At 49.3% G+C, this 12,508-nt stretch overlaps 1 protein-coding gene across 2 annotated transcripts in view; it reads left to right on the top strand.

Moving 5' to 3' along the window:
• LOC138472955 (uncharacterized) overlaps positions 1 to 12,508 on the top strand; it is a 202,651-nt gene that overhangs the window by 136,515 nt on the left and 53,628 nt on the right. For both annotated transcript variants that reach the window (XM_069611380.1, XM_069611381.1), the window contains one exon: positions 6,558 to 6,635. In XM_069611380.1, coding sequence (XP_069467481.1) covers positions 6,558 to 6,635 — 78 coding nt within the window. The remainder of the gene's footprint in view (positions 1 to 6,557; positions 6,636 to 12,508) is intronic.

Here is a 12,508-nt window from a genome sequence, read left to right as displayed (position 1 = left end):
CATGCCAGACACATGCTGGAGAACAGCTACAGGTAAGTAACTTCAGGCTGGGAATCTGTTTCACTTACACTTTCTCTCACTGAACTCTGGCTCATGTCACCCAGCCAATGAGTCCTCTGCCTAAGACCCTCATCTGGCAGCCATCTTCACATTTTTACTGCAATTTCAAGTTTTGGGAGTCTGCGAATTTTGCTCTGTGCTACTTCTACATTATTTTTTTTTGTTGGAAAGATTCTATTTTTGTCAGAGCCTGTGTGCTCTTCTCTCATCTGTTGACAGTGGGGACCTGTTTGTCGGTGAATTTCAGCACCCCTCAAGGGTTGTCGAAGCTTCCAGAAGGCCAGCAGGCCTAGGCCACACCTCCAGCCATGACAGAAGGAAGATCCCTATTCAAGCCCTGCACCAGATGCACACTACAGAACGTGTAGTCCGTGTCTTCATCCGAGATGCCTCTGATTCAAGGATCGACACAGTAGACTGGCAGCGTGGCAGAATGCCAAGGCCTCTGTCCCATGCACCACGCAGGTTCATGCCTCACCCAGCACTGGGCGAGGAGCGGTTTTCGAGTGGTTTATAAGTCCTTTGAGGGCCCCCCATCTGTAGTGGTCCCAAGACGAGACCAAGCACTGCAAGTCCAGTTCCATCAGGATTGCCATGAATGTGGGTCCTGAGATGGGCAGGGTGTGATCAACATCACCATCCGCCGCCAGCAGTCAGCTCCTCAAAGAGGAATTCGTTCAACCAGGCTAAACTGCAGGAGAAGCCCAGGACTGAGGAAAAGGTGGCTGACCAGCTCACGAAGGCCCAGGTATCACAGGAGACCTTTGTCGACGATTGAGGTGATGGCTGATCTCGCGAAGGTCAAAGGGGCTGGCTCCATGAGGGTAACACTTTGCAGCAGTTGTCCTGGCTTCCGAAGGCAGGAGGCCTCAGCGGGGGATGCGCCAAAGCCTGCTGGCAAGCTAGTTCAGAGCATGCAGTCTGAGCCTGACCCCCTCAGGGTGCAGTTGGGCGATGGTCTCAGTCATGCCCCTGGCTATGCAAGTTTTGTCCTCTGTCGACAAAGACCTGGATTCCCTGCATGCTGTCGTGGAGCAGGATGACCAAGAAGGAAGGTTTCCTGTACCAGAGGCACAAGGCCACTAGGAAGACCATCATGGCAGTACACCACCTGGACGTGTGGGAGGGGGGCCTGGCCCTCGCACGCCCCCGGCCAAGCATCCACCGAGGCAGCCAACACACTAGCGATCCTGGCCAGGTAAACTGGGAACTGTGGTACAAGCTGGGCCTGATTCTGGAGTTCCTGATGATAAAAGGATGGAGGCGATCTCAATCTTCCAGGAGGGAACAGTGGGTTCAAATAACGCCACCCATCGTCCAGGCGGCTAAAGGCCACACAGTTCTAGCAGGAGGTCCAGGCGAGGGCACTGGACATGGCCCTTTGACTGTAACCTCTTTGGGATGGCTGTCGACAAGTCCTTGCTGGCCATCAAGGTGGCGATGGCCTGTGCCCTGGGTGCACTTCAGCAACACTGCTCTTCATTTTGTGCCTCCAGGGGAAAGTCGGGTAGGTCGGCGAAGGTTTTTCCTCGTTGTACAGCCAGCCCTCTAGGTCCACCAGCCAGGAGGCCTAAAGAGGCCGTTCCAAAACCTACGGTGGAAGTGGTCAGCACCGTCGTTGGGCAAAGTTTGAATGCAGTGCCCTCTGGGAACACTACAAACCACTGACTACAGGTATAGGAAATCCATCCTTTGCTATAAGCTTTTTGGTAGCGTGTTGTGCAGCAAGGCTGATCTCGAGGGGGGTCAATGTGAGCTGTAGTGGAGTTAGAGATTTACAGTTACAAGTTTTCAAATAAAATCTTACACTCTGTTTCTTGAGAAACATTTTTTATCAGTTAGAATAAGCCTTCAGAAGGCAGCAATATAATACTCAAATACACTTCATGAAATACACTCTTAATATCTCAATCGGTAGATACCCTTTTGGGATGGCCCACAGACACTACCTACACCCTCAGGTGACTTCAATTGCTAGGGTGCTGGTGACATTAATATATCACTGTTGCATTTAGGATCATATAGTAGTAAGCCAAACTAAAAGATTATTTAGTACAAACAAGAGACAACAAATCTTAAGCAGGCAAATACTTTTGGATCCCCAAGAAGAGTCGCAGTACAATACACTAGACCAAAGTCAATGGGTAAGTCTTATATAGGATCAAGTACTTCTAGTTTACTTCTAGTAGGTTCATGGAAAAGTCTTGACAATGTTTTTAGAAGTCTTCGAAGAAAAGAATGAAATTTAATGCCACCAGCTGATTAGACTTGAGACGATGCAAGCAAGTTGCAGTAAGAGGTAGGTTCGTAGACTTTGTACAGGACCTTTACAAAAGAAAAGATGCAGCAGATACTCTTGTTCCTGTGCAGCTCTGCAGAGTTCACTGTTCCTGGGCCTCAGTCGTATGGACAAGAGGGAGGACGTCGGGGCTCCTGCAATGCACTGGGACGGTCAAAACCCGCAACCAGCAAACTTCACTTTCAGTGTTTCAGCTCCTAGCGTCTACCGCAAATAGCAACACAGCAGTTCCTGGCTGTCGATTAACTTAACTTGCTTCTGGGGTCCCGCACTCTGATGTGGCTCAGGCTCGGTCAGTTGTCTTTCCTGTCCGGAGGATCTTCCTAGAGCTCTAGGCCAGTTTAAAAGCAACGCACACAATCTGGTGTTCCTCTCCCTGGCTATACGGTTTCCAGCAGCACTCTGGAAATTCAAACCAGCTCCGAGATGGATGTCCAGGTCGGTTACTTTGGAGTTGATTGGTCCCACCAACTCAAGGGGAGAAGTTGTCCTTGCTGGGGCTTCTGTCGATGCGAACTTGGTGTTTCAGAACTGCAGCAGGGCTTCACCGGGCAAACCAACGGTCCAGGAGTTGCAGCAGGCGTCCTCTTCAAGGTCTTAGGTTCCTTCGTCCAGTGGTCGACTTTGTCTTCCAAGCCAAAAGCCTTTCCTTTTATTCTGTTCTCTCCCTTTCTGTTCTCTCCCTTTCATTCCAGCCTCTGTCTGCCACCCAGCAGGGTGGCTGTCTTGCTGTACAGTCAGCTGGCCAATCACTGCAAGAGTGCATTTGGGTCTCCTAAGTAAGCACAGAGTTTTTGGCACCCCCTCACTTCCTGCCTACCCCAGACACAATGGAGCCAGAGGCGGGCTAAATTCGTGAATCCTGCCAAAGGCAAAGCGGAAAATGGCACCAAACCTGGTTTGGTGCGCAGAGTAAATCTCAAGAAGGACCTTTCCACACAAATGGTGAAAAAAGACCACCCGGGCCATTTTGAAAAAAATTGCACCCTTGGGTGCTTTACTGCCGCTATGAACGCAGCCCGCAGTAAATACACACCACAGTAGTTAAAACCACTGCCACCAGCCATTCCGTGAGGAAAGGGTAGCATAAAAAATGTTACATGAGAAGCTACACAAAGGGGATACGAGGCAACCCCTCCAGCACCCTATTGTAAAATATTGTGTGATGGTTCTAGAAAGTTGCAAATGGAAGTCAATTTCACTTTACTGTTCTGGGAAACTGTAGTGTATCCCAGAAAAGGTATTCAAACCTTTGGGAAATCTGAAAAGACTTCCCTGTGCTGCTGTACTGAAGGTGCCGTGTGACTCCATGTAAAAGATGCCTATGGAGTTTGTCAGACTCCATAACCAAAAGTGTACAAAATCGCATTAAAATGCGAGAGTGGGGAAAAAAGGGTCTTGCTCTCTCCAGGTTCAAGAAAATCAAGTCCTCAAAATCCAGCAAAGTTGCTGGGGGGGGTCTCTAAGGTGAAGGGAATGGCACATTTTGGAGAATCCTCCCTCAAGGTGGGATGCCGACCCCAAAGCAGAACTGAACTGTCAAGACGTCGGGCCCCCACCCGTGCACCCTGGTGGGAGGCCTGACCGAATTAGTCAGCGAGTGGAAGATCTCCACCAACAGATGGGTGCTGGACGATCTCACCCTCAGACATACCCTGAAGTTTCAGCACAAGTCTGATCCCTCAGTGGCCGGTAGGAGCAGCACATCCCTCAACTCTTTGAAGACGTACGGACCATGCTACGAAAAGGGATGGAGCTGGTGCAAGACTACTCTGAGGCTTGCGAGTCTATTCATATACTTTATAGTACAATGAAAACAGGGGGGCTGGCGGCTCTTTCTGGGCCTGAAGCGTCTGTACCTCGCGTCGCAAAAATTCAGTAGTTACATTGCAGCATGTGCTGCCAACTGTAAGGACTTCACGTTGCTGGATCTGGAGGACGCCTATTTCCATGTCCCCATCCGCAAGAAACGCCAGAAGTTCCTACGCTTAATGGTGCGGGGCAACGCTACCAGTTCAAAGCCCTCCCCTTCGGCCAGATTTTGGCCCCCAGGGTGTTCACAAAGTGCCTAGCACTGGTGTGGGCCCATCTGCCTACAAAGGATACACGTGTACATGTACCTCAACGACTAGCTCAAGTCGCGATCAGTAGACGTCAGACACAGTCCAGCTGCTGACGGATCATTGGCGAATCCCAGATCAGAAGTCCCGCTTGACACCATTGCAGGACGCTCTGTTCCTGGGAGCCAGACCTGACAGACTCCTGCCTAGTGTCCTCTGGTGAGAGAGTAGCGGCCAAACTGGGGAAGTGAAGGCGCTGCTAGCATCGGAAGACTGCTACATTCCGGACATCAAGTTGTTGCTTGGCATGTCTTGCATCTACCTTATCTGGCTCTGCAGGTTACAGATGTGACTGTTTCCAGTGTTCATGAACGCTCGCTGGATACAGATGTCCGGAATCTTCGCAGACACAATCCCACTCTGAGTTCTGTCAGGCAATAAGGTGGTGGGATGTTCACTCCAACATTGCCCGGGGTACAGGGTTTCAAAATCCTGTCACCACTCTTCCCTGGAGGGCTGGGAGCCCACATCAACCGTCTGCACGCCAGAGGCCTGTGGCTGCCGGAGAAGGATCTACACCAATATCCTGGAGCTACGGGCAGTATTCTGGGCCCTCATGGCATTCCTCCCGTCTGACGGGCAAGGTGGTGAGGATCTTCACGGACAACACAATTACAGAGTTCTACATCCGGAAGCAGGGTGGCACTCTGTCGCCAGTGCTCTAAAAAGAATTGCAGGACTTGTGGCACTGGGCTGTCCGACATGAGATGTTCCTTTTCACCTGGCGGGTGTCAACCACAACTCCCTCAGCAGGGAGTTGCGCTCCCTCCAGCCATGAGTGGGAACTTTGGCAGGGCCAAATGGACCACATCTTCATCAAGAGGAGCAGGATCCAGATGGATCTGTTGCGACAGTGGCAAGCTCCAAATGGCAGAAGTTTGCCAGCTGGTTTCACCAACTGAGGAGCATGGGGGGGGGACACGTTCTCCTTCCTGTATGAGTTTGTGGCGTTACCTCTCGTGCTACGGGTCAACACACAAACAGTGCCAATGCAGGATGGTACTCGTTGCCCTGGTGTGGCCGAGGCACACATTCGCAAAGTTCTATTGCGTTAACCGGTATTCAAGGGAGGTGTCCAGAGTCGGGCAGTGCTACGTGACCTGTTAGTTTGAGCCTTGCCACCTCCTGTGGTTGTGTAAGGTTGTACTGATATGAATTAAGAATATATATAATATAAGCATGTTAATCCATGCCAGACCAGTAATAAGCTTGCATGTAACTTCTTCCCCTCTGCGGCTTTTCTTGGTCATACTGCCACCTAACATGCTCAACAAATCTGATGGACTAATTGGCTGAGGACAGTGATTGGTTTAGAGGAGAAATGGTGGTTTTTATTAGTTTTATTTTTTACACTCCCGGCCTGACGGAGGGGGAATATTTAGGAGCATGTGAATCTAGGCCAGACCCATGCTCGAGAGTAATAGTTACAGGTAAGTAACTTGTTTTTTAGTCTGGCTGACAGACAACCATTTACGCCTCAAGCACATTTTACTCAAGACACTGAATCAAGCTGGACATTAGCAATGAAAGCTATAGCGGATCCTAGATTCACTCAACATGACTGCTTAGATACACTCTAAGAATGGATTCTCAGTTGGGGCAGGCAGTTTCAAGACCTTTGCTGCTGTTCATTCTTGCATCCCACCATCTCCTGGTACTGCTCTCTAGTCGATGCAAAGCAGATCCCATTACTCAAAGTAATTGTATTTCTAGTGCTTAAATCTACTTGGATTTAAATGCGCCCACCCTTTCTTCCCTCTTAGTTGAGTTGAAGGAACATAGACATTTTAGATCTTTTCTTCTGTACTCCAATTATCTTCAGGTTCCCTCCTAGCTCAACAAAAAGTGGGGTACCTCGATGTGAGGGTTTTGGGTACACTAAACATCTGTTAAAATATTGTTGGACATTACCAGGTCGACTGTGGGGTTTCTTTCTGGGCTTCTATCTCTGCAGTTGAAAGTTGGATGAAGTGGTGCAAATTTCCAAGATCTATGTAGTGGCATACAATTTTTAAGTCATGTTGGATATATATACAATTGCATTTGCTATATGTAATGACAAATGCCTTCTCTTTTAGTAATGAAGGGATTGATGATTGTGATCCAGATGAAGATGTGGGACCAGTTGCTGTGCCGCAGTATAACGACCCTTCAAGGTAATTGGTACTGCATTACTAGCCGCCAGGGGTTCTCAAATAGATTGCTAGTACGCATTGTGCAATATAATGCAAAAGTTCTACTCTAAGCATGTTTTGTGTCCAGATGTAGTGATTTGAACCTGCTGAAATAAATAGCTTGAACACTATTCAGCACTGCTTGGTTATAGATTCACATGCTGGGAATTCTCGCTTGCTACAAATGTTTCACCTCCTGGTTATTCCTTTCTGATCAATGAGGTGGCAACAAGCCTGAACCCCTCACTCAGGAGTAATCTTCAGGTTGTCTAATGCTGTCTTGGTATGTCAACCAATTCTGTCAACCAATTCTAATTTAATTTTAATCGCATTTAGTTTCCTTTTTTAGAATGTTTTTTTGAGTTTCATCTTTGTTTTATTCTTATGCCACCACTGTTCGCCATACTTCTCCAGCATTGGATCTTTCATGGATTCACATGCTTAGAATATTCCCCGTCAGGCTGGGAATCCTCGGTAAATTACATAGACCTTTTCCATAGGAAAATTTTGACACTTGTGTTTTATCTACGTCGTTTTGGGCCGCCTGCGCCATTAGGACGTAGATGTACAAGTAGCCCCGCCCCCGCGGCTCCCTCAGATTTCAACCGTCTACCAAAGTAGTGGGATTACCTCGAGTATCTACTATTTTATTAGGTTGTGCGTTCTTCTGCTTCGACTGTTTCTTTTCTAAGTATGTCTGGAAAGGCGTTATTTCGTCCGTGTGCTACATGCGGTCTTAAGAAGGTATATGAAGGAGACGGCCATATGGACTGTATTTACTGCCTTCACCCTCATACAGCGGACACGTGTGAGATCTGTCAAGGTTTCTCACAGAAGACCCTAAAAGACCGCAACAGACGCCTGGTTACTTGGCTCAATGACGGAGCGGGTGCGTACCCGGCATCGGAGGTAGGCTCTACAGCCTCAAGATCTAAGTCTCCTGTCCCCCCTCGTCGATCAGGTCCGGGGGCGCCTCCGGCGAAGAAATCGCGCTCATCTGAAAAGCGCCCCTCGGAGAAACATCCTGCGAAGTCCTCCTTCACATAAGGCTTTGTCTTCTTCCTCCTCATCTAAAAAGGAGAGAAAAGACCCATCGAAATACTCCTCAGGAGACCGTCATAAGTCTACCTCGAGTTGAGAGTCCTCGTCCCACATGTCGAGGCCAAAAACGGCAGGAACGCCTCAAGGCCCTGCTCCAGACTTCATCGACGGTCCGGTCGTTGACGCCTGCTTTGTCTTCGGCGACGGCTCTTCCGACAGCTATTTCGTCAGGTCAAACAACCTATGGGAAAGATGTCATCGTCGACGGTGGCCCCATCGGTGGGATGGCAACCGGAGGTTTTTACCCTATTCCGCCTGAAGCCTTGCTGCAACCAGAAGCGGCTTTCTCCATGTCGGCGGAGGATGACCGTGATCCGGTCGCACATCCAACTGATCTGGGACAACAACCAACTGGTTCGGGGTCGCTCTTTAGTGGAAGTGCCATTCCAGTTACCTCTTCCTTACTGAATCCCCAGGCTGTTCTGTCCCTGGAGGTGCTGAACACATTACAGAAGCTGTTGGAGCGGTTGGACACTAGGTTACCTCAGCTTGTCCCAACAGCGCCGCAAGCCTCGTCGGTCATCGGGCCAGGCCCGGCTCCTCGCCCTCCACCCAGAATTCCTACCGCTTACCCGGTTGAGGAAGAAGTGAAACTGACAGTCGGAATGTGAAGGGTCGGTTTCAGACAACTCGTTATCCCCCTCAAGGGACCCTACATCGGACTCTGAAGCGGAGATGGAAACTCGGAAGAGTCCAGCGCAGCCATCACCACCTGATGTGGGTGCTTTCAATGCCATGATGGGTAAGGCATGTGTGGAGTTTGGCCTAGTCCCAGAAGAAGAGAAAAAAGATTGTTTTCTGTTCGATCATATGGGCAAGAGAAGAAAGGCGATATTTGCTATCCCCATTTTAGACCATGTCTGGCAGGAGGGACTGAAACCTTTTCTGGCAGGAGGGACATCACCCTTTTTCAGAACCGGCAGTAAAAGGTCAATTGGAAAAGAAATTCAAGGCTCCGGAATCAACCCAAGTGCTTGACGTCTCAACCTTCGCCGGAATCAGTGGTATCCGCCGCGGCGGCCAGAAAGGCAAGGTCGCAACACAAATGCACGACCCCGCCCGATAACGAAGCCAGGAGACCAGATGCTTTTGGAAAGAAAGTGCTATCGGTCGGAGCGACTACGGTTAAAGCAGCCAACTCCCTGGCTATTATGGCCAGGTATGAATGGGAAATGTGGCATCGGCTAGCTCCTATCTTGGACCATCTGCCGGAGGAACACAGGAAGTCTGCCATGCTGCTCGTACGTGAGGGAGAAGAGGCCTCAATCATTCCATTAACATTGCTGTCGATCTGGCGGAATCGGGCTTTAAGCAAATTAACAATGGCGTAGTGTTACGGAGGCAAGCTTGGCTTAAATGCACGACGTTCAGACCAGAGGTACAATATAAGGTAATGGATATGCCGTGCAAAGGAGAACACATGTTTGGGGAGAAAGTAGATGAAGCCCTGGAGGGCATGAAAGATTCTGACACGGCTCGTTCCCTTGGAGCCCTCCAGTGGTAGGAATTTTCGTTCCTTTCCTCCCTTCAGAGGAGCATCAGCTATCTCCCGGTTTGGATCATCTAGAGACTGAGGTTTCACCAGGCCCTCCTACTCTTCCCAGGGCTACAGACTTGCAGCCCAAGCTACTCAAAGGCAGGGATTACCAAACCTCCAGACGAGGCGCCTACTCCTCGTCGACGAAGGATAAACAGACCAAAAGCCAGCAATGACAACTTGCAGGGCGTCCTGGGGGGCAGAGTGTCTCGAGTGGGCACGCATAACAGATCAATGGGTTTTGGACACGATACATCTGGGCCATTCTCTACAGTTCAAGGACAAGCCGCCACGCATTCCACCAGTGTTCTCGACGCAGCCCCACCTTCAAATACTAAGGCAAGAGGTGACGCTTATGCTGCAGAAAGGGGCTATAGAACTCGTCCCGGTGGCAGAAAGAGGACAGGGAGGGTACTCCGTTACTTTGTCGTCAAGAAACCCAATGGAAAATGGCGTCCCATTCTAGATCTACGAGCACTCAACGAACTGCTCAAGAATCTAAAGTTCAAGATGCTTACGCTCCAAGAAGTGATCCGTTCGATACAACCGGGAGACTATTTGTCGGCGCTAGATCTTCAGGATGCATACTTCATATCCCGATGTGTCAGCGTCACAAAAGATTTTAAGGTTCGTCGTCACAGACCCACTATCAGTTCAAGGTCCTCCCATTTGGTCTAAAATCGTCTCCCAGGACGTTCATCAAGTGTCTGGCTCCAGTAGCAGCCCGGTTAAGGAAAGGTCATCATGTGTACCCTTATCTAGAAGATTGGCTAGTGAGGGGGTTGTCTCCAGAAAGAACACAGGAAAGTCTGCATGCCACCATGTGCCTCCTACAACGTTTGGCCTTCGAAATAAACTTCGAAAAGTCCTCCTTATTGCCATCAAGGACCTTGGTCTTTCTGGAGGCAGAGTTCCAGGTGCAGTCAGGACTGGTAAAGCCATCCGTCGAAAGGGTTCTGAAACTGCAGCAAAAAGCATCGGAGTGGAAAGTCAACACCAGAGTATTGGTGTGAAGGTACATGTCTACTGGGGACCATGTCGTCCTGCATACCCTTAACAATTGTAGTCTCTTCATGAGACCGATTCAAGAATTCCTGGTGGATCGATGGGCACAGAGTCGAGGGCTTTGGTCGGACAAATTGACCATCAGCAAACTCGTGCAGGCACTTCAGTGGTGGAGAGTTTCCATAAATCTGACAAAGGGAATGCCCTTACTGAAACCGGTGTTCCAGATGACGGTGGTGACGGATGCTTCCCTATCTGGATTCCCTACAGGTTCAGGGGCGTTGGTCATTGGAGGAATCCGGCCTTCATATCAATGTGCTGGAATTAAGGGCGGTGCGTTGGGCCCTGAAATCCTTTCTTCCACGGATAAAGGGATCGGTTGTACGGATTATGACAGACAACACAACAATGTTTTATCTAAGGAAACTGGGAGGAACTGTCATCCGAAGCCCAGGAGATCTGGCATTGGGCCATTCAGCAGAAGATATATCTATTGGCGTTCCGCTTGCCAAGAGTCAAACGTGCAAGCACTCTCTCAGCAGGGAAATGAACCGACTGCACAAATGGGAATTGAGCGACCAACAATTACACCGTGTCTTTGAGAAATGGGGTCATCCGGCCCTCGACCTCTTTGTAACGAGAGATAACAAGAAATGCCCACAATACGCGAGCAGGTGGTCGCAGCAAGACTCACTAGGGGAGGCGTTCTCTTTCCCGTGGATGGGCAAGTTTCTGTATGCCTTCCCCCATTTCCGCTCATACGTCAGATGCTGCAATGGATCCAGATATCCATGTCAGGTGATCCTGGTGGCCCCGTACTGGGCCAGACAAGTGTGGTTCTCCGATCTACTCCATCTTTCAGCGGCAGAACCAATGAGGTTCCAGAAAGTCCCGAACCTTCTGTCTCAGGAGAAAGGGGTTGTTTGGCATCACGACACCGACAGCCTGGCTCCTGATTTCTCTGCGTTTGGTACGTTGGAGATTCCAGCGGACTGTCGCATTTTGCAAGCGGCGAGGGCGCCGTCCACGAACGCTTCATATTCATACAAATGGAGGAGATTCTGCATATGGTGCGCAGGTCAACCAGGTCTGGCCCCGCTGGATATCACACCGGAACAGCTTCTACCATACTTGGTACTCCTAGCTCAAAAAGGCTTGTCTGTTTCATCCATAAAAGTGCCTCTAGCTGCCATTTCAAGATTTGCTCGGAAGAAACATTCAACTCCGTTATTTAGTGACCGGCTGAATGTTTCCTTAAAGGGTTGTTCCGAACCTTTCCTGCGGCGAAAAAGTTCCCTCCAAGCTGGAGTCTTAACCTGGTTCTGGCAGCGCTAATGAAGCCCCCTTTTGAGCCGATGTCGTCATTGAAATTTTTGTCATGGAAGTTGGCTTTTCTGGTAGCTATTACTTCGGCTCGACGACTGTCAAATACAAGCTTTAATGATTGATCCACCGTACTTGAGATTTTTCAGTAATAGTCGTGTTGGCTACTAATCCTCATTTCATTCCTAAAGTACCTACCATGTTTCATAAGCGCTCTTCTATACTGCTGCCGATGTTTTTTCCAAGACCTTTGTCGGTTGCGGAGAAGACTCTCCATACATTGGACTTGACAAGAGCTTTAAAACTTTACCTCCATTGCATTCAAAGCTTCAGAGACACGAGAAAGCTATTTGTGGCTTATGGCCCTTCGGCTGAAGGTAAGCCGATCTCGAAACAAGGACTAGCCTGATGGGTGTCGTCTACTATTTCCTTTTGTCACTCAAAGGCCGGAAAACCGCTGGAGAAGCGTCCTAGGGCCCATTCGACGAGATCCACTTCCTCGACAGCGTTGTGGTCCGGAATTCCGCTGGGAGACATCTGTCAGGCGGCTTCCTGGTCGGTACCACAACGTTTACCCGGCATTATTGCCTCGAGCAGCAACATGCTGAGGATACACAGATGGGTCGCGCAGTCCTATGGCACCTGTTTCAATAAGGTAAGCCCCAATTAAGGGGTCACATCCTTTGGCTAATGTAATTCGAAGTGCGATGTTGTCACTTAACATAGTATACGGTGATGTTTTGCCATGATAAATATGCATTATGGTTATGGAGATATTGGTTTGCATACACACCTCCATCTATGGGGATACTGCTGTACAATCTATTCTAAGCATGTGAATCCATGAAAAATCCAATGCTGGAGAAGGGAATAGTTTCTTACCTGTAAC

This window comes from Ambystoma mexicanum, chromosome 8 (genome assembly GCF_040938575.1).
Source record: "Ambystoma mexicanum isolate Mex_15411 chromosome 8, UKY_AmexF1_1, whole genome shotgun sequence".
Taxonomy (NCBI): domain Eukaryota; kingdom Metazoa; phylum Chordata; class Amphibia; order Caudata; family Ambystomatidae; genus Ambystoma; species Ambystoma mexicanum.
Note: the sequence above shows the minus strand (reverse complement) of the source record. Positions and strands in the feature narration are given on the sequence as shown.